The sequence below is a fragment of the Micrasema longulum genome, unplaced genomic scaffold, assembly GCF_059751315.1.
Source record: "Micrasema longulum isolate JH-2025_06_02 unplaced genomic scaffold, ASM5975131v1 h1tg001257l, whole genome shotgun sequence".
NCBI classification, from domain to species: domain Eukaryota; kingdom Metazoa; phylum Arthropoda; class Insecta; order Trichoptera; family Brachycentridae; genus Micrasema; species Micrasema longulum.
The window spans coordinates 32451-59722 of record NW_028278444.1 but is presented as its reverse complement, the minus strand read 5'-3'; the positions used below and the strand labels follow the sequence as shown (position 1 = coordinate 59722).

Below are 27272 nucleotides of genomic sequence, written 5' to 3'. Positions count from 1 at the left end.
TACATAGTAAAAATTGATGAAAAATGTTTGACAAGTTATTTATTAAACACGTTACATATATATTTACACTTACTCCCACACAAATACACATAAACACACCTCTACACGTACTCTCATACAAATACACATAAACACACCTTTTTGTTGTACCATAATTTAATATGTATGATTCTTATTTAGAAACTACACTGAACTGTCTTTAAATCGTATTTTTTTTAAATGTTTATTATTTCATTGTAGACTGTTTGTTTCTATAAAATAAATAAATATTTATAAATGTTCTTATGTTAAATGTTCTTCATCTCTGTTGTAATATGTTGATATAAACAGCTCCCCAGGGAGTTCAATCTAGTCTTTGTCTACAAAAATTTGGACAAACTCAAAATATTGTTGAAGAAGTATAGAAATTGAAAAATAACATTTTCAGGCGTTGCCTAGTATGTAGGTGAAATAATTCAATTAGATGAATCTCACCCGCATAAATAAAGGTTTCAGCTCTTAACTTCACAAACATCAACGGATGAAAGAATTGAAGGAATATAGATGTTCAAATATGGGCAGAATGATGAATGTTACACAGAGTGTAAAGTGGCCACTTAAACCAGCCATTGACAGGTCATAAGCCCTGTAGATGCCTAGACTTCTATATTACCTTCTCTTAAATGTTCCTTATCTCTGTTGTAATATGTTAAATATATATAAGTTATGGTCAAAATAGCTGTGTCTTTAAAGGTGTCAAAAATTACAGTAATCTCCTCAACGAACTAAAAACTATTAAAACTAATATGTCAATAAATAAATTCAAAGTAAATTTAAAGTAATTTTTTGAACAAGTGTAAAAACTCGTCCTCATGGTGTAATGGTCAGCACGTTAGCCTGCCATGCAAGAGGTCTCGGGTTCGATTCCCGACATGGTTGATATGAAATATTTATTTAAAAGGGTGTTTTCACACTAGAATATTTCGTAGTCCCTGGACTGGTACATGAAGCGTAAGACTGATCGTCTTACCTTCATGTAACAAAAATGATCAAGATACGCTGCGATTGGTGTACCAATGCAGTGCCCCATGCACCATTAGGCGCGGAAAGGGAACGATGATGATGATGAAAAACTGCATTCAATTTTAATTAGTATGAATGTATTATTATTTTCTGTTTTTCCTTTTACATCCTGTAAGTTTTTTTTTTCTTATGTACTTGTATATTCAAAATTATATAAATTCTAATAAATAAATAACTATAACAGTGTAAGTCACTCTCCAAGCACAAGAGATAAAAAAAACATGTACCATTTATGAAATATAAATTGATTAATAATATGGGCGGGCATATTGCCCTAAGTCAATTTCTTCCTACCTACCCAAACGGTTCAGTTTGAGAAAATAAACAGTAGGTGTGTTTTTTATTTATTTTATTAACATATATGACAAAATCTGCTTTTGCAAAACTTACAATATAAACATATTTGATTGAATTATTTTTTTAAAAAACATACATTACTAAAACCCAAGATTTAGAAACAAAAATTAAATCTTTAAAAAGACATTCAGTAGAAGTTTAAAACAATTGAAAATAAATGTAAAAATCAAATTGAATAATAAAATAATTTAAATGATTAATATAACAAGGAAATCATAAAGTACTGTTTTATATAACAATTATACTAAAGGTTTAATTACCATTCACCATCTATAAAAAAGTTCAATATGTTTGATTCATAACAACAATACCGTACACTAAATATATCCGATACGTGGGAATAACTATTTATGAGTTCCTGGAGTCTATTTAATACAACATTACAAGTGTATACTGTCCGTGAATTGTTGCTATAAAACGGTGGTACCTGTCTAGTAATTCTTCCAGGCACCCTGAAGTTGATGAGAGATAACAGTTCTAGCTATCCCATATTTATAAATTTAACAAGTCTATAATTTTTCTTCTATCGTTATTTTATGTTTTTAATAAAAGCGTAAATTAAAAATTCACAACAAATTCACTTATGACTAATATGGACATATTCTAAGTATATTAATATTTATATATATGCACTTTTTTATAGAAACATAAATTAACCGAAAATCTGCACTATACTATGGAGAGAGGAGGGTGAACGGAAGGAAAGGAGGAGAAAGGAAAACTCAAATATTCAGGTAGAGGCATTTCAATTTTGATTTAAATGTAAATAAAGAAGGCGTGTCTCTGACATTAGTGGGTAGATTATTCCTTAATCGAGCAAGCTACTATTATGAAAGAGGAGTGGTGTTATCTTAGAGTATATATATCATACTCTAAGGGTGTTATAGATATAATATATTTGATGGGGAAACAAGAGTATAACTACATTTTTGTCCATTTTGCGGTTTATATGTTCCTTGTGTATCCCTGCATCAATGTTATTAACAGTACACTTATACAACTACTCAAAACAACATGGCGGCCTCCGTGGTGTAGTGGTCAAGATGCTTGACTCACACACGGAAGGTTCCGGGTTCGATTCCTGCAGAGAACACAAAAAATAAAAATGTGATTTTTCTCAAGCCTGGGTGTTCTGTGATGTAATTCACCGCTGTAATTGGGCCTCCTGGCCTGTTGTGGTGCAAAAATAATAATGTAAAATAAATAAAGAACTTAGTGCATATTAAACTTTGGTTTTAATAAATTAAGTAAGCGCATTTGTTCCTCAATATTTATAAAACATATGTTCGTCCACTCCTGGAGTATGCCTACCAAATCTTGAGTCCCTATTTTAAAAAAGACAGAGTTATTGGAGAAAGTCCAGAGAAGAGCAACTAAAATGGTAGTTTCTCTAAGAAATAAATCATACTAGGACCGCTTAAGGGAGCTCGGGTTAAGTTCGCTGGAAGAGCGGAGGCAGCGTAGTGACTCGATTGAAACGTTCAAAATCTTAACTGAGCAATATAATGTACCCAAGTTGAAATCAATGTTCTATATGAATGAAAACCGCCATCTCAGAAGTCATTCTTTGAAACTAAACACTACCCCCTTCTCATCCAACCCCAGGAAGAACTTCCTTCCAACCATTCCTGTCATAATTTTGTAAAGCAGTAGTTGGTCCGCACACACTCTGCGGTATTGTAGAGAAAAAGAAAGAATTATTAAAGAATATCAAAATAAAAATGACACAAACGGCAATTTTAATCAACAAATGGACCACACGATTAATAGTATTAAATGGGTTATAGTCCCGTGGTTAGTGTTACGGACTCACGGATCAGAGATCTGAGGTTCAATCCCCACCTAATCCAACTTGATTTCCATTTTCTAATTGTGAGTTTCTGATTTACAATTCGTTAAAAATGGCCACCAAAATTGAAATATTTGGGTTAGTGAAATCATCATCATCATTCCCTTTCCGCGCCTAATGGTGCATAGGGCACTGCATTGGTACACCAATCGCAGCGTATCTTGATCATTTTTGTGACATGAAGGTAAGGTTGATCAGTCTTACGCTTCAGTACCAGTCTAGGGAATGTCCGTATGAGAGGTACATTCATTTCCTAGTCTGTGTATACGCGGTATTGGTGAGTGACAAAGATAGTTGATTTGAGAAGGGTGACAATAATATATACTATTTTGTCTAGTTCTACATGTTGGTACATTAATATTTATTAAATCCAGGAGTTTGCAACAATCAAATTTAGAATTAATGATTTTATATAAAAAATACTAGGTCAGTTATTATCCTGCGATCCTCAAGGGTAGGTATTATTAAAAAAATTAACAAAGACAGGTAGTTAATTTGTTCTCTAGGAATATGCGGTTTGAAATTAATGAATCTTAAAATTTTTCCTTGGACTCTTTCAACATTGTTTATGTGAATTTTGTAAAAAGAGGACCATATAGTAGAGTTGTACTCTAATTGGCTTCTAACCAAGGATATATACAAGAGTTTCATTATTTTTACTGATTCAAAATCCTTTATGGTTCTAAGAATGAAACCCAAAGTTTTTATACTTTTAGAAGTAATGTGCGTGATGTGTCTTTTGAATCCAAGTTTTTTGTCAAATATAACTCCAAGATCTCGAATCTCTGTGACTTTTCGCAATTGGATATTGCTTATTCTTTTTCTAGACCCTTCAAAAACGTATACAAAGTCTTAATGTGTGTTTGTGCATAACATTGTTTTACATTGGCTGAATTTTTCACACACACTTCTAGGTACACATAATCAGTCAAATCACCAACACTTTAACACGGTTATCAACTATAATCTAACACAAATTTCTTCTATAAAACATTCATAAGTGTTTTTCCACCTGTAAAATACACGTCTGTGATATTTGCATCGTATTTAAAAACATCTGGTACATTTTGAAGTGTTTTTGATGTAAATTAATGCGTTACAAATTATGTTTGTAATGTACAAATTGCTTTACTAAAGTTACAGCGAGATGTGAGAAGGGTAAATTAAGTATCAAATAGTGACTTGTTCAAATATTGATTGGTGTATTAACATTTTTGCAGGTAAATGTGATAATTATTCATTAATTTATGATTTTATATGTTTACCTCTTATTAAAAGGGATTAAAGTATGACTAATTGTGAAAAGAATTTGTGTATCTGGAAAGTATATTTAATAGGGATGAAAATACAGAAAAATATGTTAAAAGGAGGGAGTGTCGAGAACAGGGTGACAAATCAAAATCAAACAGAATCCCAAAACTGTTTAATGCAACAATGGAATGAAAATGTACGATGGTGTCTAAAATTACAAAGAGCGAAAATAATATATATGAATTTAAGAAGTGTTTACTGCAGTAATTTAGAAATGGGTAGTTTAATATATGTTTATTGTTTTGGTAACATTGAAAATGATTACGGCGCATCTTTGATTAATTTTAATAAAGAATCACTCCAAAAAAGGCGTCTTACATGTGATTTGATTTTTCTTTTCAAAATTCTAAATAATATGGTTTAAAATATATTGGTTTCAGTTGTCCTCTTCGCTATACCAGATTAAATTCCCCTTTTCATATACCAACTTGTAAAAACAACTATACCACGAATTCATTAATTAGACATACCTGTAGAAATTATAATGGACTCAGTGTTGATGAAAACATTTTTAACTGCACGTTGCATTTGTACAGAAAATTTCTTCATAGAGTCGATTATTTGGGATTGTTGCCGAATGTTGTGCTATGCACTCGTATATTATAAGCAAGGTAAAAAATAATGCAACTCCCATATAAAAAAAATGACATCACTAGTTCTCCAAAATCAACCAATACATAAAATATATACATATAATATATACATATATATATACATATAAAACATACACAAACATCTACATTACATGCGGTACATATACGAGGGCGGATTGAAAATGAAGCTACCTAAGTAGGTACTACTTCTTCGTTTGAGCTGAATCTTTTTCCTGCGAGCCATTTTTTCAAGTTTGGAAACAGGAAAAAGTCACTAGGAGTTAAATATTTTTACATTTGAGAATAAACAATACAACTATCTCACGATATGAAACTGAACTATCAAATGCACGCAGTATACATATTTATTTATTTTTATATTAAAAAAAATAATAACTTTAATTTCTTAATTATTTTTTTTTATTTTTTATTAATTCAGATAACAATAGAAATACAATATTACAACTAAATACAATTTTTTACATTAAATTAAATACGTTTCCCATTACGTAAATTCATTCTTTATTTTAATTCTTAACTTTTAATTACTCTTACAAATTTTCTTCATTTTTAATATTATTTCCATTTGTAAATACTCACTACAAACTTTAAAATATATTTTTTTACTTAAATTTTAATTTTTAAACAACTTTCTGTTTTTTTTCCTTCTCTTTTTTATACTTTCATAATTAACCTTACATATAATTGCTTTATAATATGGAAACTTCACTGGTCCATTAGAGTTAAGACTAATTGTGTAAAATATTAAACTTTGTAACTGTACTGTATGTTTCCTAAATAAAAGAAAATAAAAAGTAAAAGAAATAAACAATTCTTGTGTACATAATGGGGAGTGACGTCTTAAAATAGTTTATTTTATTTTAATTATTAATATTTTTAGGATAACATATATAAATTAAATTGCAAAAAAAAATATTAACTATATTTTAAATCAGTGTTATATATATGATAATAATCAATCAATCTTATATTGACTTTTTCAATGTACAATACAAAATTTAAAACTATAGATTACACAAATATCACTCTGTCAGATTTAAAATTTAGACTAAAAATGTATTATGTAACTTAGTAGACATTATAATAATAAATATGTACATCTTCCCTCCCCTCCTTATCTTCTCTTCAAGCATTTTTGTCCTTATCCCGCCCAATTTACAGTAACTTAATGTTCTTAAAATAAATATTTAAAAAATCTTTGATTATCGAGTACATGAAAATAACATTTTTATATGTATAAATTGTATGTATTTATTGTATGTAATGTAATATATTTTCTTTACTAACTCTGTATGTGGAAATCTGTTATTAGTTCTGAGTTTATACACTATATCTGTTTGTTTACTAAAAATATGTATGTAGAACTGTTGATTTCCCAAATAAAATAAAATAAAATAAAATAAATAAATAAAACAATAAAATATACGTCTAAAAATGGATCCAAATTAATAGATAATATTTAAACTCGTTTTATAATTCTTATCTAGTATAATCGCCGGTAAAATTTTTATACACATTTGCAACGTTTCTTGGAGAACACACCTCAGTTTATATCTAAAGATGGATTAATCATAGATAAACATAAATTATTCACCGATATTATAAATAATTTAGCGCTGAAATGCAGCAGTTTCCAAACTGTAAGTTACTATGCCTTTTGATATATATTAAATAGACACATTCTCTTACCAGCCGCATTTTATGAAATAAATAAGAAATAATACGAGTATGTTAAGCAAATACTTTTGAACTGCCTTAAGGCAACTGTTAAATAATTGTAAAATGATATTACAAATCCAAACAGAGATATTTGATACATCAAATTTATATTTCTGCGTAATTCGTTCCAATATCTACACTCAATGCCATCATCATTCCCTTTCCATACCAAATTATGCATAGGGCACTGTATCGGTACACCAATTGCAGCGTATCTTGATCATTTTTGTTACATAAAGGTAAGATAATCAGTCTTACGCTTCAGGTACCAGTCCAGAGACTATGAAACATCCTAGTGTAAAAACACCCTTTAAAATAAATATTTCATATCACCCATTTCGGGAATCAAAGTCGAGACCATGGTAGGCAAACACGCTGACCATTACACCACAGGGCCGACTTGCCATCAGAGTGATTAATTATGTGAATTATACTACAACAAAAAATGTTAAAAATATAAATAATTATTTATATTTTTTACGTTTTCCAAACACAATATATGAAAAATGAATCTGTTCTGCATTTTACATCTGCAGTGTAATTTAAGTCAATTTTTTTGAGAAATTACCATTTGGCAATAAACTCGCCAACTTACGTTTTATATTATGTACAAAAAGTTAAATAAATGAAAAAAAAAATCTGATGCTCGGTGTCTGTCTAAGAGACAGAATAAGAAATGAAGAAATTAGGCGCCGAACCGGAGTCGTAGTTATCATGGAATTGTACAGAATAATTACAATGACAAGACAAAATGATGACACTGTCGACACCCAGAATAATAAAGTGGAGGCCACGAGCAAACGAAAGAGGTGTTGGAAGGCCACAAAAAGAAGGGGCGACGACATTGCCTTCAAGCTGGTCGAGCATAGATGAAAAAGTTTTGGGGACAGAAAGGAGTGGTAACATTTGGAAGAGGTCTTTATCCAGCAGTGGAAAGAACAAGGCCGAAGAAGAAACTATTTATTTATTAATTTATACATGCATTTTTACAAAATGGCACAAAAAACACTCTGGCAAATTCTGCTTGTACTAGGAGTAGACTCAGTATATGAAGGGTCGGCAAGCCAGAAATATTAGTATGCCTAATGTTGCAATCGGTTCCTATATGGGCAAATGCCTGTTCTAAGAAACCGATTTACTGCGGAAAATATGGTTAAGGCCGAGAGAGATATCGAAAGGAGGGTGAGTGCCGGGAACAGGGTGAACGGTGCACTCAAATCTACTTTGGCAAGCAAATGTTTATCGCAGGAGGCTAAACTAGCAGTTCACAACGGAGTTCTAGTGCCAACTCTAATGTATGGGAGCGAAGTATGGAATTGGAAAAATGATGATGAAAGTAGGTTGAATGCTGTCGAAATGCGATCCCTCGGGCGAATGTGTGGTAAAACGATGTATGATAGGTGCACAAATATCGAGATCCGTGAAGTGTGTGAGGCTGAGACATGCATTATTGGCAGAATCAAGAAAGGGGTGCTGCGTTGATTTGGACATGTAGAGCGAATGGACAGCGAAAGAACGGCTAAAAGGATCCACGATGCGAATGTTGATGGATGCAGAAAACGAGAAAGGCCGAGAAAGACATGGCACGATCAAGTCCATCAAATACTTGAAGATGGACATGTCAAAAGTAGGAATAATCGGCGTGTGTGCATGGGAAGATGTATGAATGTAGAGGAAGCGAGGTCTGTATGCCAAGATAGAGTGTTATGGTGTTCTATCCTCTCTGCCTACCCCTACGGAGAAACGGCGTGAAGGTTTGTTTGTTTGTTTGTTATATTGAAGAAATAGAAAAACAGTTATAGCCCAAAAGAGCAGAAAAAAAAGTACAGCTTACGTTAATGTAAAAATAAAATATAGTAATATTAATATATGTACTATGCGTCTCCCATTGCAATAGTCCGCGCCTCTTAGTTTAGAAAGCACTGCTGTAATGGAAGTACATTGGAAGTCCAAATAATCTATTTATCAGGGGTTTACTCATAAATGATTAATATTCAGTTTGATAAATTTATTTCCTGAATTCTCAAAATATTGCAATGTCCAATCATTAAATGCTTTTTTTTTTAAATATTCGTTCATCATCATCATAATCGGTCCATGTTAGTCCACAACACTTCCCCCGTCTCCTTCACTTCTCCTGGTTTTGTGCCGTCCTCAACCACTGTCTGAAAACTCTGACTCCGAATATCATCTGACCATAGGGTTACCAGACGTCCTTTATTTTAAAGGACGTCCTTTTTTTCAGACGCAAAAATGGATCTGGTCCTTTATTTTGAAATCGAGAATAAAGGACAGTACTTCGTCTTTTACTTTGGAAAAATGACAGCATACAGACGCCAAATAATCTATATTACCTTCTTCTATATTACCATCCATTCCTTGTCTACAAAAATTTGGACAAACTCAAGGTATTGTTGATAAATCCACCTGCTCCATGAAGAAGTATAGAAATTGAAAAAATAACATTTTCAGGCGTTGCCTAGTATGCAGGTGAAATAATTCAATTATATGAATCTCACCCGCATAAATAAAGGTTTTAGCTCATTAACTTCACAAACATCAACAGTTGAAAGAATGGAAGGAATATAGATGTTCAAATATGGGCAGAATGGTGAATGTTACACAGTGTGTAAAGTGGCCACTTAAACCAGCCATTGACAGGTCATAAGTCCTGTAGATGCCTAGACTTCTATATTACCTTCTCTTAAATGTTCTTCATCTCTGTTGTAATATGTTAAAATAATATTATGTTTGAAATGTGTCGGCGCTGCGGTTAAAAATAAAAAATATTACACGTTGGATATTTTGGAAGAAGCTGTGCGTCAACTTGAAGGCACAAATGTTCTTATGTGCGATGTATACAGAATTATGGGTAGTTTGAAACGAAAGATAAACCAACGAATTGAAGATGCCTTTTTTGGAATGCCAGTCCAGCAAACTTTTCGAAAAGTGTCTACTACTCGAGCTGAAAAATACACTGCTATATTTTTAGAGTGGTATCGAAATGTGCTGGCACACCTTGAATGGCGATTCGATTCGATTCAATTCGAAATATTGAATAACTAAGTTAGTACTTTTTGTTGACCTAATTAACAATTGCTATTTGTTGCGTATTAAAATTGATATTTATTGTTATTAATGTTGCTACTGAAACCATAAAAGAATTTAAATTGAAAAACCTTTGAAAGACCTTTTTTTTCATCCTTGGTCCTTTATTTTATCGTATCAAATCCTCTAAATCACACAACGGGAGCTGGCAACCCTATCTGACCATCTCATAATGGGTGTCTTTGGAGCCTTGTATTCTTTGGTCTCTACTAAGGAACTTACCTTGCCCGTCTATCATCAGACATTCCAGCGATATGACCTGCCCATTTGTACTTCAATCAATCAATCCATTCCACCACATCACATACTTTGGTTTGACTGAGGATCCAATCCTTTCTGTCTCATAATATTATTTCGAGCATAATTTGTTCCATATGAGAACTTTGCAACTTATAAGAATAATGCTTGGTCAGGGCATGGTTTCCACACTGTATTTTAGGATGGTGTTACAAAATCAGTGTCGCCAGGGATACTAAACCAGCAAAGCAGAAAGAAGGATAGGTCTCGCATGGGTGGTGTTTGGTAAATTAAATTCCACATTTCAATATTCCATTCCAGCCTCCCTAAATACCGTATCCGATCTGTCTTAACTAATAATTCATTATCATGAAATTAAAGTGTAAAATAAGAAAAGTGTGATCAACCACTTTTTAGCGGTTTGTTAATGAGTGATTTTCGAGAGTTTACAACCCGCGTAGGAATTGCTGGAGCAATTTTTTATGTATATTTTTTCTTTATTTGGATAACCAACAGCTATGTTTATCTTACATATAAAACAAAGCAAATTACAAATAAGCCAATTACAGGTTTTCACAAGTAGCATCACAGTAAGTTAAAAAATATTCTCGAACATAAAATAAACAGTAATCTAATGTAAATCAAAAAGAAAAGAAAAAACACTACAAATTATTTGGAAAGCAAACGCCGCACGTCATTATGATTGTTCGCAAATAAATCTATGTTGAATGATTTTGTTAGTACATTAAAACTATTAAAAGTTTGCCGTGAATATGAAATTTTGCCTATAATTAGTTGAAACAAGAGGTATATGAAGAAGATGGTTATTCCTTAGAACTTTGGAAGGAACATTAATAGAGAGTTTGCATAGTAGTTCAGGACAGTCAGACAATTGAACCAGAGGCAATTTTTAGTAGATAAATTATATCAGCTATTTCAATAAGTGATGTTTTTTACATATTTGAATATATTGATCGGATTTAAACTCGAGTTTCAACCGGAAACACATGTACTAAACGAATTTCTTTTGAATATTTTCAATGCGTGATATCTGCACATTGTGCATAGGATTCCATATTTGTGATGCATATTCCAAGTTGCTTCGCTCCAATGTACAGTAAAGGATTTTGAGTGTCTTTGCCATGGTGAACGACATAGAGCTACGCATGACAAAGCCAAAACATGATGCGTGCTGTTTGGAACCTAAGTCTAAACTCAGTCAAAATGAAACACCGATTAATTAACTCTCGTATAATGCCAATATATGGGTGTGAATTTTAACGCCTTACCAAAACTAAACTTCTGAGAGTAAGTGCTTGAGGAGACTATTAGACATTCAGTGGTTCGATTTCATGATGAACATCGAACCGAGAATGGATGCAGCAGCCTCCGATAATGAGCGTTTTGAGGATACGGTGGTGAACTTGGTTTGGACAAGTGCCGCGCATGCCTCAGGAGAACCTAAACTCAACTGCCTCTTGGCTTCCACCATCCTGGAAGGCAGTCAATGACGATCTTTCAGCTTTATTCGACGGAACTAAGGGACGCGGAATTGACGTGGGAGGAGGCGAGTGCTGGCTGGCAATAGAGTCTCCTCGAGGCGTCGGTGATGTCCGCATGCTCCACCTAGAAGCAGACGTGGAAAATAAAAAAAAAGAGGAAGATTATTTTTAGCGTAAAAAAGGTTGTGAATAAATTATTGGGACATAGATTTTAACAATTCTTTTATTTTTCAGTATTTTACAGAGCTTAAAAAATGGATAAAAATAAATTGGTAATAATTTTCTGCATTTTCTTGGGACTTGCCTTTGGACAAACTGCTGAAAAATCACCAGCAAAAACAGGTAAGTTTTTTTTATATCGTGTCTGGACGGATTAAAAATACAGTTCTGTGTATGAAATAGAACCTGAATCCTAGATGAGTCCTTTCAACTCGATGGTTACTTTCAGCTAAAAATTTTGAATAAGGAAATCGAGTGGATAATTCAGCCTCATAGTGTAGTGGTTGGTGCGTTTGCCTACCATATTCGGAGGACCCGGGTTCAATTCCTGGGAGGGTTGACATGAAATATTGATGACGAAATGCATGTTCCTGGACTGGCACCTAGAGCGTAAGGCTGATCACATAGCAACCTCCGTGGTGTAATGGCTAAGATACTTGACTAACACACGGAAGGCTTCTGGTTCGATGAGATAACATTTTTTTTTTAAAAACTATTATTTAAAGCATAATATAACACAGATTTTTAGAAAAATTAAAATGCTTTTATTTTTTTTAAAAACCTTCCTGTTCAATTCTCAGTCTTTATATGAGTCTTAAGTCTTTATACCAGTCGGCCTCGTGGTGTAATGGTCAACGCGTTTGCCTGCCACGCAAAGAGGTTTCGGGTTCGATTCATGACATGGTTCATGTGAAATATTCATTTAAAAGGGTGGTTTCACACTAGAATATTACATAGTCCCCGGACTGGTACCTGAAGCGTAAGAATGATCATTTTACCCTTATGTAACAAAAATGATCAAGATACGCTGCGATTGGTGTACCAATGCAGTGCCCTATGCACCATTAGGTGCGGAAAGGGAATTATGAAGATTATACGAGTAGAACAATGAACCAAAGTTTAGTCTAAATTACAAGAGGCGTAATTTGCCTGTCAAAAAGTTATTAATAAAATTTTGAAAAATAGAAGAACTTAGAAAATCACTGTTTTTTTCCGATGTTTATTTTTTTAAATGGCACGATTTTGTAAAAACAACATTTTAAAATGGCAAAATTGTATGATTTTTTTTTTTATCAGACTACAGCCTTAATGGCCTTAGCCTGCTCCACAAATGTATAGTTTTTGTTATGTTTTTGTTCTTTCATTGTGCGTTTTGTAATATAAATATTATAATAATTAATTATAAACATAAATACGTAGTGTTTGAAACTGTCTGAACATTTTGTTAATTATTTCTGTTTATTAAGTTAGTCTTCTTTGTTTATTTGCAAATGTAAAAATATTTAAAAAAAAGTATACTGTTAAGTGTCCTCGGCACGGGTAACCCCAGTGAGGCCACATTATTTTTATTATTAATCATAGTTTATAATGGAAAAAATATGAATAAATAAAATAAATGTAAAGTTTCGTAACTAGACCTTGTAAATAACAGCAGAAAAATCTAATTATTGATGAATGAAATATTTCAGTGGCTGCGCCCAGTGGAAACACAACGGCTCCTCCCGTAGTTCCGACTGACGTTATATGCAAGACTTGTGATTGTAACAAATCCATCGTCAACTGTCAGGATAAAGGCATTGACAAATTCTTCACGATTGCAGATTGGACAGGTATGAATGAGAAAATAAGCAGCATAGCGAAATAATTCTAGATTTCAATTTCAATTTATTTATTTTATAGACATTTATGTACATTACAAAATATTTCAATGCATACATAACACGAAAAAATTAATGCAAAAATTCAAATATACAAAGATGGTAAAAGAAAAATATCCAGCAATTATAGAGAAAGAATGCTATCCTCTCTGAACTTTTTTTCACTAATATGAAAGATGTCGATATCCGAAGAGATACGGTTGAGTATAGACATTGCTCTTCCTACTGGCATTACCATCGGCAGCAGGAAGATAAAACAGCTTAAGCTGTCTATGTCTAAGGTAGTCATTAGGAACATAAAGATAAATACTCTCCATTACACCTATGTTGATCGTAATACCACGGATTAATCGGAAAAAATACATAAGCAAGCGTGCATTTCTTCTTTTCTCTAAACTATTGTAGCCAAGCATTTCCAGCATGGAGTCAGATGGGTACAACCACGGATAGCATCCGCATTTCCTTAAGTAAAGATACCTCAGAAATTTCTTCTGAACCATCTCCAGTATAAGAGAGTACCATCAGAGATCCACACTCAAGTCTGCTTCGCATCAACGAGTTATAAAGAAGCCTTAGAACACGAGTATTCAAGAACACCTTAGCTGTTCGAAGAACAAATCCCAACATTTTTCGCGCACTGTCACAGACAGTCCCTATGCGAGTATGAAATTTCAATGTGAAATCCTTCTTCGAATGTGTGGTGGAGCGATTCCGATGATTGGATATATCGGTGTTGGCTTGAGGCTTGTACTAAGTTATTCGTCTCAACTGAACACAAAACTTTTTCCCATGGAGTTGGGACCTGTGTCACAATCAATGTTAACAAAACAATTATTTGTGAATGAATATTTGAAATGAAAATTGCAGGTTTGGTGAGCATAAAGCCAACCCACTTGGACATGAGCCTTAACAAGTTCACTGAAATAACTCCTTTTGCCGAGCTTCCGATAACTGCCCTGGATTTGTCACACGGAGCTATCGCCGCAATACAGAAAGGGAGCTTCAAGATGCTGCAGAGTATGGTCCGATTGGATCTAAGCCACAATAACATCAGCGCGGACGCTTTGAATCCGGATGTTTTCGAGGTAAGTTTTGACTCTTAAAAAACTGCTGAAAAATCACTCTGGAGACAATACATTTTTGATACAAATATTTAAATAAAAAATATAGACACTTTTTAAATTGAATTATTTTAATATTTAAAGCATTAACTTTGTGGTCAAACATTTTCCTAAATTTAATATATAAAAAATTAAATAGTTTTTAGGGTCTAAATAAAATACTTAAACTCATTAAAACAGCATTATATAAACTCATTAGTTGACCCGAATTTTTTTTGATAATGATCCTGAAGATAAAAATAACTTTATTTAATTTACTTTCATATAATTTTGAATTATCTATCCTTACCCCTGTTTTGTATAAATACATTTATTTATTTGACACTTTATATACATACGCAATAAATATACATATAAGGGCGGGCATATTGCCTTAAGGCAATTTCTTCCTACCTACCCAAACCGTTCAGTTTGAGAAAATTATAAATACATGGACATATTGAATCTTACGTCGTGATAATAAATGTATTCCTCTTTCATTGATTTTTCATATTCTTAGGGTCTGTATATGCCCGAGGAGTACCTGCCCTTGAGGGCCATGCGCGTGCTTAAGTTATCCTACAACTCCCTTCACTCCTTGCACCAAGACGTGTTTGAGCACATGCCGCTGTTGGAAGAACTGCGACTCGATGGAAACCCACTCACAGTGCTAGACCATGTCACTGTAGTGGCCATCTCCAGCCTGGGTCAATTGAAGGTACGTAATATAAAATTATTTGCAACAATTAGAATTTATTTGACATAATCAGTGCTGTATATTTTCTCAATTTCTACTTTTCTCTTTTTGGTCTCACATAAATTCTATTATTAAAAAAGCTTACTAAATGCTGGGCTTCATTTCAAGAATTTCCAAACCCATTACTTTTGTACACAATAACTTGGAGTTTGCATCCGTTGTGTGGAGCCCACAATACATAACAAACATAGAAAGGATTGAAAATGTTCAACGAAAAAATTTTAAATACCTAGGTAATAATCTAGATTATAAAAAACAATAAAACGCTTCGCACTTACAGCAAATCTGCCAAACAATATGGATTGTTTACCCTTGAAAATAGACACACTATATCTTAATTATGCTATTTATATGAGTTATGAAATAATAAAGTAGACTCTTTTAACCTACTCTCCAAAATTAATCTGAATGCCCCCTTTCGCGCGACCAGAAATAAGTATTTACTCCATCTGCCAGTCTGTAGCACTAACTATGCACAACACTCTTTCCTCTATTGTTCTTGCTCTAACTATAATGCTTTTTTTTCATCTATCGATATTTTTAACACGCCCCTTTACTTATTTAAAAATAAATTAGGACTCATTTTTTCTGGCTGCGATACGATCCCACTTGCTATTTAATGATGCTCACACTTACTCACACCTGGACACTTACTCCTACACAAATACACACAAACACATCACTACACTTACTCTCATACAAATACACATAAACACACCCTTTTGTTGTACCACAATTTAATATGGATGATTTTATTTAGAAACTTCGCTGGTCTGTCTTTAAACCATATTTTTTTAATGTTATTATATCATTATCAACTGTTTGTTTCTGTAAAATAAACAAATAAATAGATACTCTAAATGAGGAAGTTCAGTGGTTCTTTTATAAAAAAAATTGATAGATTATCAAACTATGTTAAAACCATATTTATGTATCGTATTATCAGCGCTATGATTTTTAAAAGGTCACAAATTCTCTTCAGTGAGGTCTGCTGATTGGTGAATTCATTTCACTCATCAATTATGATATTGTGTTTGAATTGTAAAAATTAACCAACGAACACCATTCGAGTGTTAGTAATTTCAGCTTACCAACTATTCTCCTGGGTGAATCTGTGAGAGATCTCGTAAAATGGTATGCATTTTTCTTCTTCTCCTTAACCTTCTCTTAAATGTTCTTCATCTCTGTTGTAATATGTTAATATAAATAGCTCCCTAGGGATTTGAATCCAGTCCTTGTCTGCAAAAATTTGGACAAACTCAAAATATTGTTTATTATTTTATTGGTTGGTTGGAAGAAATTGCCATTTGGCAATAAGCCCGCCAATATACAAATAACATTATGTACAAAAAGTTAAATAAAAAAAAATTAAAAAATCTCCACCAAAAAGGAAAAATTAGTCATTGATGCCAAAATAAACTATACATAAAAACCTACCTACCTAAATAATAGCGTAATTCAAAACCGTCTCTAAATCTTGCAAAAACAGATTTCAATGATACTACTTGACGCTGCAAACTTAGCATTCTCCATTGAGTTGGAATATATTGGATAATATATTGGAAATCTCACAATTCTTTTTCCAAAGTTTTTCGCAAATTTCTCAGTCTCTTCTAAGTTTTCTTCTAATAATAATGTCTCATTTCAGATACTGGACCTCAGTAACTGTCAACTAAAGGACCTTCCGGAAACTTCTCTCCACTCTCCGAGGAAGCTGGAATGGCTGGACCTGTCGGGGAACGCTTTTACTGTTGTTCCGTCAGCTCTGGAGGATGCCGTCACTCTCAAATATCTTTCCCTTTCGAAGAATCCAATTAAATACATTGAGAAAAATACTAATAGCAAGTAAGAATGAATTTTCGTTCTTTCTAACCAACCCTGCTTTTGAAGAATCTATCGAGTTGACCAAATATCTTCACATCTTCATTACATCTCTATACTTTCCATGTATGTACATACCATCTTTTGAGTGATTTTACGATAGTACTTAAAATATAGCTTGATTAGACTGACAATTGTCAGCAAAAGTGACGACATAACTTTGTAGTGACGTCTAAGGAGTGATTTATATTGACACACGAAAAATCATTCATATCTGGCAGGTTAATTTTATTTTCATTAATTTTTTTTTTGTTTTTTACAATAAACATAATAATAAAACAGAGTATTAAAAAAATAAAGCATAATTACATATCAATGAAATACATATTAATAGAAAAATAGTAAACAAAAAAATTCCACAAAGGCATGGCCTGTTCGTGGGTACACAAGAAAATGTAAATGAATTTTTGCTCCTATAGTAAATAATGGACAGTTATAATATTTTTGTATAACACAAGAAAGATAAAATAAAATATTCTGTAAAAGATAATGTTTTTTTAAATTTTTTATAGTAATTAAAAAAGGAAATAAAAATTAAAAAAAAAAAACACAAAAATATTCCTTATTATTAAAGGGCAACAAAATAAATCATAGAAAAAAAGAGTTCATATCTTTAGTTTGAATCCAGGAGAGTGCATGTTTTTAAAAGAAGGAAAATTTTGAAAGTTTGGAATCAATGAAATATTATCAGTAAAATAAGAATTAAAAATTTTTGGGCCTATAAAATATGCATGTCTCTGTGCGAGCCTCGTTTTACAATGTGGTATTTCTAACACACAATTCCTTCTTTGACTTGATCTATTTGAAATACTTGTAAATAAATTTTGGTTCTTAAACATATATATTTAATACAATGCTTGACATATAATATAAATTCAACATAATTATATAAATTCAGCTTTAAAACTAAAAAAAAACTAAAATAAACCTAATTATTAACGACATTCTTACAAGGTTACATCATTTTGCAAAAACATTAGAGATGGGACAAATTAATCAATGTAAATTGATCGAATAAAAAAATAATTCATTTGATGTTGTTTGAGAAAAAGTATAAATGTCTTATTTTTGGTGAATAATTGTCTTAAACACACTATAATAGGCCTGTTTTTGCGTTTTTATATAAATTTTCGGAAACAGAGTTTCATGTTTGCATGAAAAAACTAATAAAATGTAAATAAATCTTAAATGTCAAAATGAAACAATCTAAAAAAAGGTTAAATTACGTTTTATCAACTATTTAAAATTAAAAGTGATATGTGATGTTATTTTATCGACTTTTTAGCTAAACTATTGTGTTATTATATATATTATCCCCTCATACCAGCACTTATGCTGATTGGGAATTTGTTTTTTTTTTGTTTTTTTTTTTTTTTTTTTTTTTTTTAAATTCTAAACAATTTTTTTAATTCCCGCCAAACTGCAAAAGCAGTTTTTTTGCAGGGATTTCTCTCTTTAAACATTTTTGTAACACAATATAATAATGTTTACATAAAATATTTTTTAAAAAATCTTAAAAATATCAATAAAATAAAAGTTTAAAAAAATTTAAATACAAGTAAATCAAGTCTTTTTTGATAACGAAATATATAAAAAATAATAAACCAACACTTTTTAAAACACTGTTTTAAATTGTTTGGTTTCCCCATTTTTTTATAATTTTTTTTTTTTTACACACTAAACTTAGAATATAAGAATAAGATTTTTGAAACCAATTTTACTTTGTTTTTATTCATATCACTATTCTTTATTGCGTCCGGGTTTCGTTGTTGCTTCAATTTCAAATAAAAAGATGGGAGTACATTGTTCAAATATTCTAAATTCTCTCATGAGCGTTGCCCACCTACGTGAGTACGTTCGATTCGACATCGAACAAAGTCTTGATGAAAGCTAAATGAATCTCATTATGTTCCAGACCGTTCCCTCGAATGGCCAGTCTGGAGGTGCTCCACCTCAGCCACATGCCCAAGCTGGCGTCCGTCAAGGGCCGCGCCATGGCGGGCCTGGAGAAGCTCGCAACGCTGCACATCAACTACAACCCGGCGCTCTCCTTCATCGACCCCGAGGCCTTCCAGAGGAAGGATTCCGAGGGAGAGGGGATAGACTGGCCGCCGATTACAGAGGTTCCCGTTTAAACATTCAATTGATGTTATTAAATTTATGTAAAAAAATCACGATGGAGGCAACGAAAGCCGTAGAGAGAAATTCAAATTTTTTAAAAGAGTAACTTGTTTAAATAGGTGCGAAGGTTTTCACGGTCACTGTTATCAATATTATGTATCTTTCTTGGGTGATACCGTGTATGTTGGATTTGATCCAACGTTTCGGCTACCATTGCAGGAGCCATCTTCAGGGAAAACTGTGTGTTTTATAGAGAAATGTATGTGTTTATGTACTAGTAATTTGTACCGTGTCACAGTCAGCAGTAGGCACATTTCTAGTTTTGTAGGAAAGAATAATTATGTTTATGTACTAGTAATTTGTACTGTGTCGCAGCCGGCATTAGGCACATTTCTATTCGTTTTTGTCATATGTAGTGCTGGGAACTGTATTAGTAACTTGTTTTAACTGATTTTTAGTATGAGCGAAACTTCTGAGTAATAATTTGCTCCCACTTATAGAGATGCTCTTTCTCTTCATTGCAGAGAGAAATGGCATTCCGAATTTTTAACATATTACAACAGAGATGAAGAACACTTTAGAGAAGGTAATATAGAAGTCTAGGCATTTACAGGGCTTATGACCTGTCATTGGCTGGTTTAAGTGGCCATTTTACACACTGTGTAACATTCACCATTCTGCCTATGTTTGAACATCCACATTTCCTCAACTTTTCCATCTGTTAACTTTTGTGAAGTAAAAGAGCTGAAACAAGTGAGATTCATCCGGCTGAACCAATTCACCTACTAAGCAACACCTGAAAACAATCTTCCCATTTTTATACTTCTTCTTTTACCAGGTAGTTAATTCAACAATGTTTTGAGTATGTCCAAATGCTTGCAGACTGGCTGGATTTTCTCCCTAGAGAGTTGTTCATATTTAAATTTGTTGCAACACTCAAACCAGCCAATGACAGGTCATAACCCCTGTAAATGCCTAGACTCCCATATTCTCTTCTCAAAAGTGTTTTCCCTCTCTTTTCTCTGTTATTGGCTGGTTTAAGTGGCCACTTTACACACTGTGTAACATTCACCATTCTGCCCATGTTTGCTCTTTTACTTCACAAAAGTCAACCGATGGAAAAGTTGAGGAAATGTGGATGCTCAAACATGGGCAGAATGGTGAATGTTACACAGTGTGTAAAGTGGCCACTTAAACCAGCCAATGACAGGTCATAAGCCCTGCAAATGCCTAGACTTCCATATTCCCATCTCTGTTGAAATAAATTTAAATATGAATAACTCCCTAGGGAGGAAATCCAGCCAGTCTGCAAGCATTTGGACATACTCAAACATTGTTGAATTAAAAATTGAAATCACAATAACTAGAGCAGGCTAAACAATTAGTATTAAAGAGATCATCATAGATATTCTTTATAAATTCACAAATGTAAATAAACATCCAAATCTTTAAGGAATTAAAACTCATACTCATGTACATAAATGTACATCTACAAAAAAATAAAATGTATACAAACGCCTTTATCATATGTTTGTATTGCAGCTGTACATCGACCACAACAACTTGTCGGTGATCGACAGCTCCCTGGTCGGGCGCTGGGATCTGCTGAAGACCCTGGACATTCAAGAGAACCCGTATCTGTGTGACTGCAGTACGCAGTGGATGGTGGATACGCTGGCGGAGATCGTGCGCAGGACTACCTCCAACCTAACCTCCGACATAATGTAAGTTTTCACTGAGGTGTTTTTCTTCCATCATCTCGTTCAATTGCTGAGCGTCGCGGTCTTCGGGGATGTCAAACACAAGGTGTGCTGAGGAGTGGACGAGGTGTGCGGTTAGAACCTTTTTTCGAGATGTGTTGACCCTATGGACAACCTGGCCACGCCACACAGAGTTTATCATCGCCAGGCTGTCCACACTAACAAACTCAACACGCAAAAGTACATTCTAATCTAAAGTAATTTTAAAGAAACCCTTAACATTCAATACGGAACGTCTATTTGAAATATTTAAGATTCATACAGCAGACACTCCTAATAAAATAAATTACATTATACAAATATATAAAAAAGAAAAAATAAAAGAATTTGAAATGAATAAGTCACTCAGATACCAACATAATATCAAAATTCCTAAATTCCATACAAGTCATGGTCAAAATAGCTTTGTCTTCAAAGGTGTAAAAAATTATAATAATCTTCCTAATGAACTAAAAACTATTAAAAATAATATATCAATAAATAAATTTAAAGTTAATCTAAAAAAAATTTTGAACTCGTGTTAAAACAACATTAAATTTTAATTAGCATGAATGTATTATCGTTTTATGTTTATTCTTTGTATATCCTATGTTTTTCTTTTTCTTTTCATGTACTCGTAATAAAATTATATAAACTCTTATAAATAAACAACTAAAACAGTGTAAGTCACTCTCCAAGCACAAGAGTTAGTCTCTTTTTTTGGAGAGTTACAGTAATAACATTTACTAGATGTGTAAAAGTAGTTATGTTTAGAATTTTACAAAAACTTGTACTTTTTATGAAATTTCAAATAAAAAAATAAAAAATTTAAATCTCATATGCAGATAATATGAGGACGGTAGAATGTGCTTTGCTCAACTCGAGGTTGGTTTCTGAATACGACACAAATCAATAAAGTTTGTAAATATGTTTGTCGGCCTCGTGGTGTAATAGTCAGCGCGTAAGCCCGTCATGCAAGAGGTCTCAGGTTCGATTCCCGACATGGATGACATGAAATATTTATTTAAAAGGGTGTTTTCACACTAGAATATTTCATAGTCCCTGGACTGGTACCCGAAGCGTAAGACTGATCATCTTACCTTCATGTAACAAAAATGATCGAGATACGCTGCGATTGGTGTACCAATGCAGTGCCCTATGCACCATTAGGTGCGGAAAGAAAATGATGGTGAAATATGTTACGTATGTACTTACTATAAAGTATGATTTTAAGATTGAGAACGTAAGAAAGTACTCTAAATAATATATTATTATTTATATCTATAATATTATTTCTCTAAAATGCGACAAATGCAGGCCCATTTGACATTGCGGTACTACGCAAATAATGGTGACACGTATTCAAAAGGTCCATTTTTTTTTTTATTTCTTCCGGTATTAGCTTTTATTTGCTAATTTCTGGTTTCTTGTTTTCTCCGTAATACGGCATCATCACTCGGGAGGAATTTAGGATTTAACCTACTCTACAAATAAAAGATTTGTAAAGATTCTCCCAGTGTTTATATAAACCCGTATAATGAATATTTTCATTCATTATTTTCGTTTCGAAAATAAGGTCTTTCGAAAACGATCGTTTCGTAAGTTGGTAATAAATTTTGTCACAGAAGTTCACGAGTAATGCATTCATTTTAATGTTGGTAATGCCACAGGGCACAGATAGAAATATAAGGAGAGTAATCTATGCATATTATCTCAAGCCCCCCCTTACCCACTCCACACTCCAGTTCCAGGCACTGACAGATGAAAGTGAAAACGGATTACATCTTATATCTCGAATTTCTTTTGTTATTTTATGGTTTTCAATCTCTTCTAAATATTAATTCATTATGATAATGATAAATTGAATTATCAATTTATCATGAAAATTATAAATCACAACTCGTAATGTTTGATAAGTGACAGGACGCATAAATGTACAACAAACGACACATAGAAAAAGGAAGCTATCTACAATGCTCTAAAAAATCTATAGACATTGATGAAAAAAAAAACAATGATGTCATAAAACATCCGAAGACGTCAACTTGATGACGTCACGAATCGTTTGTTTTTGGCACCATTCAATGACTAGAATTTAATCCTTTATATCTCCCTTATTTCTTAACAGATTTTAATAAGAATAGTACCGACCGGCTTGTGATTTTTCAGATAAATTTATTAGCTAATAAAAAAATTCCATGATAATTGCCCATTTGAGAGTGGTGTCGAAAAGATTGAAAGAGTTGACCTTTTTTATTGATTATTAATTTTATGCAGGTGTCCGGTCTAAAATGTAACAAAAAAAAATAATTATCTCTAGAGCCATTTTCGTAATACAATACCTCAAGGGCGCTTTACAAAGGGATTCACAAATATTAATTTTAATTCTAAAGATCAAAGAGTCGCTGTCTCCCTCCGCTGATATTTTGTGATTCTCATTATAATATTTTCAGCTGTCACGAACCAATAGAGATGAGAGGGAAGTCCCTGATTCACTTGGAAGACATCCACAGACACATGCGGTGTGTGGACCAGTACGGCGATCGGCCAGAAAGAGATGCTGCTATTCTTATAGGGACATTGATCGGTGAGTTATAAATATTTATGCCAGTGCTAAAAATTATTATTCGTATTATCATTGTTAACTCTCTCTTTCCGATGATGTGTGGCCAGTACACATTGCATCTAATAACTTTTATATCTCTGTAAATATAGTAAATACTGTGTTAGGATTTTCAGTATTCCTTTGTTATTTGAGAGATTTGAGATCTTAGATATAAGACAATTATATATTTTTAGAATAATGATGTTTGTGAAAGCAAATTTTTCTACCAAATTCCAAAAGGAATACTCCCACACTACCAGAAGTCAAACTAGAGGATGGGTCATGGGGTCTGCCACAAACTCTGAATTCGGGCAAAGAAATTTCAGGTTTCTGGGACCAAAATATTCAATATGTTACCCAAACATTGCAAAACCATGACCGGATACAATTAAATAAATTCATAAAAAATTGGTTACTGGGTTTATGTAGAGAAAAATCAGAAAATTTACTCAAAAACTTTCTTAAATAATAAATGGTATAAATTAGTATTGTATAACTGAATAATACATTAACTAGTAGATAGTAATGTTATTGTTTATTTTGCATAAAAATGTCTGCCTTAAAACAGGTTGTACCTAGTTAGGCAGACTAGACATGATCCGGAGAAATCTCTTACCTAAGTGTGTATGTAGTAGATAATGAAATTGTTATTTTTGTTAATAAACCATGATTTTTATTATTATATATTTACGTATCGATTGAAATAATTTATTAAATAATAAATACTTATTGAGTACAAAAAGAGAGAGATAGAGTATTGTCACAGTGATGAAGTAAAAGAGTACTGAATATACGATTGTCTTAAACACAGGCTAGCCTGCACGACTGCTGCAAAATGCTAGTTGCTCTCATTCGCTCTCAAAGCTCCACTAAGGGTAGTCTGTTTGCTCGCTAGTTGACTCTTCCGTCTGTTGACTTTCGTGAAGGAAAAGAGCTAAAACCTTTATTGATGTGGGTGAGATTCACCTGGCTAAATCGAAAATACTTTTTAATTTTCATACTTCTTTACCAGCTAGTCGAATCAACAATATTCTGAGGGTGTTTAAATGTTTGTAGACAAGGTTGGATTTCACACCCTAGGGAGTTTGAGATTGAAATTTATCACATTAGAGGGAAAACGTTAAAACGAAAAGGTAATAAAATAAATCAGCCAGATGAATCTCAGCTCTTTTACTTGGCAAAAGTCAACAGATGGCAGAGTGAAAGAACCATGGATGTTTAAACATAGGCAGAATGGAGAATTTTATCAGCCGATGACAGGTCATAAGCCTAGACTTCCATGTTTTCTCAAAAATGTTTTCATTCTCAGCTCAGTTTGCAGCAGCAATTTTTTTTTTTAATAAGTCAATTTATATTGTTGAAATTTCTTCAGAATTGTTAACGGTATGTTATTTTTTCTAGGCGTTATGGTTACAATTCCTACAGTATTAGGACTACTCCTTCTCCACAAGAGAGGATACCTGGGGTGCACCGACGGGGGTCCAGCCGCATTCTCTAGAGCATTTTACAAGCGAGCGGGGACCGAAGAATTTATGTAAAACATTCAAACTTATCAATCATAAGGTCAAATCGTAAACATAGTTTCAATCACAGATCGCTGCCCCAGTTCTTGTATGTTCAATAGACCATTTTGCAAATTTTACAAGTGACATTTTTTGTTTTGTTTTTGACTCTCCCTTCCCAGTTATGTGTAGCAAGTACACATTGCATCTAATAATAATATTTCTATTGCCAATTTTTTTAACTTTCTTCATCGTAATTTATTGATGTAAAGACTTTATTCTTCCTAAACATGCGTCGACTGCATGTCACTGTTGAAAATTGACACAACCGAACATAAAATATATTTGAGCATGTCCAAATGTTAATGGTCAGACAGATCTAAATTTATTGAAACAGATATAAATATCATTTTTGACAAGGTGACGTGTAAGTCGGGCATTTACAGGGCTTCTACCTGTCATTGGCTGGTTTAAGTGGCCCTTTTACAGCCAACGACAGGTCATAAGCCGCGCGAATGCCTAGACTTACTGTGTAAACATTTCTTTCTCTAAAACGTGTAGCGGCCACTTAAACCAGCCAACAGCAGGTCATATAGAGGATGAGATCTAGGCTTTTGTCTACAGACGTTTGGACAAACTCGAAATATTGTTAAAAGAACACTTTTACAATGTCTGATTTTTTTTATTTAAGAGAATATTAAAATTGTAAATATTATAATTATTTTAATACATGAAATAAAATTTTTACAAAAATTTAAGTATGTCTTTTATTCAACAAAATTTAAATGGCTTATGTTAACTGCTTCAGTAATGAATAAAAAATTAAAATATATATATGAATTAAATTTATTTACTGAAAACGTTGTTTTCGGGAGTTATATATGCCATTCGAAGCGTATAATTATGTTCTTTGAGAGGCAAATGTAGTTTTTTTGTTTTTTTTTTTACTAATGTCCGAGCAATCAAAACTCTTTATTGCTCAAATGTTCGCCCTCTTCTAGAATATGCCTCCGTGGTCTAGTCTCCATTCTATGTGAATCGCATAAATCACATTGATTCAGTCCAACATCGCTCGCTTCGAAAAGAAGCGTGGATGCTTGGACTAGAGAGAGGTAACTATTCTTATGCCAATATAGAGTCAATGTTAAATATTTCTAGTCTACAAAAACGTAGAACTAATATTGACTTCATATATATATTCGACATACTAAATGGTATAATCGATGTGCCATCATTACTGGGAGTGGTAAAATTCCATATTCGGACTTGTAGGTAGAGAAACAACGAAGTACTGTTCATCGATCAGCATAGAACACACTCTGGCCTTAATTCTCCAATGACCCGTCTTTGTCGTGTTGTTAACTCGAGACAAGATCTGGACTTTTTTGGTTTAAGTTTACAGCGATTTAAAAGAGCACTATATAAATAGTCAATGCTTTTTAAAAAAAATAAAAATGTTTTTATCTCTTCTTATATTGTAATAAATTGTATAAATGGACATAATATTAATAAATAAATACCGTATTTGATTTTGATCTTACCAATGAATTATGTTTTATATCAGTGATTTCAGAGAATTTTTTAAAAGAAAAAAAAGAGTAATACTACAGATCTTTTTATTTAATCAAATATTTAAATTTTCAGACCGTTTACTAAAAGTCGTAAATAACTTGTGCTAGAAAAATGGAAATCGAGTTGTGCTAGAGTGCGATTTGAACCTGAGACCTTTGGTTCGTGAGTCCACAACACTACCATAAGACCACAACATGGCTGTGGTCCTGTGGTAGGTAGCATTGCGATCATTTTGCTGTTTCTTTGACGTAATTGCATCGTCTTCAAGAACGCCATGGACTCGGGTTTGTACAATTGAATCGGGTCGTGGTCCCGTGGCTAGTGTCTCGGACTCACAGCTCAAAGGTCTGTGGTTCAAA

General features: G+C 32.9%; 1 protein-coding gene across 2 annotated transcripts; it reads left to right on the top strand.

The window, feature by feature from the left end:
* The first annotated feature begins 2124 nt into the window (after positions 1–2124).
* LOC148276229 (tsukushi-like) lies at positions 2125–26099 on the top strand. 2 transcript variants are annotated; one of them, XM_088234549.1, is made up of 10 exons: positions 2125–2153; positions 11994–12101; positions 13448–13588; positions 14504–14721; positions 15257–15454; positions 17142–17338; positions 19290–19497; positions 21038–21219; positions 23688–23821; positions 25241–26099. In XM_088234549.1, the coding sequence occupies exons 2-10, from the start codon at positions 12014–12016 to the stop codon at positions 25375–25377; spliced, it is 1503 nt and encodes a 500-aa protein (XP_088090675.1). In that variant the 5' UTR covers positions 2125–2153; positions 11994–12013; the 3' UTR covers positions 25378–26099. The 2 variants fall into 2 exon arrangements, with proteins under 2 accessions (XP_088090675.1, XP_088090674.1); XM_088234548.1 differs by lacking the exon at positions 2125–2153 and adding an exon at positions 4192–4488.
* The last annotated feature ends 1173 nt before the right edge of the window (positions 26100–27272 follow it).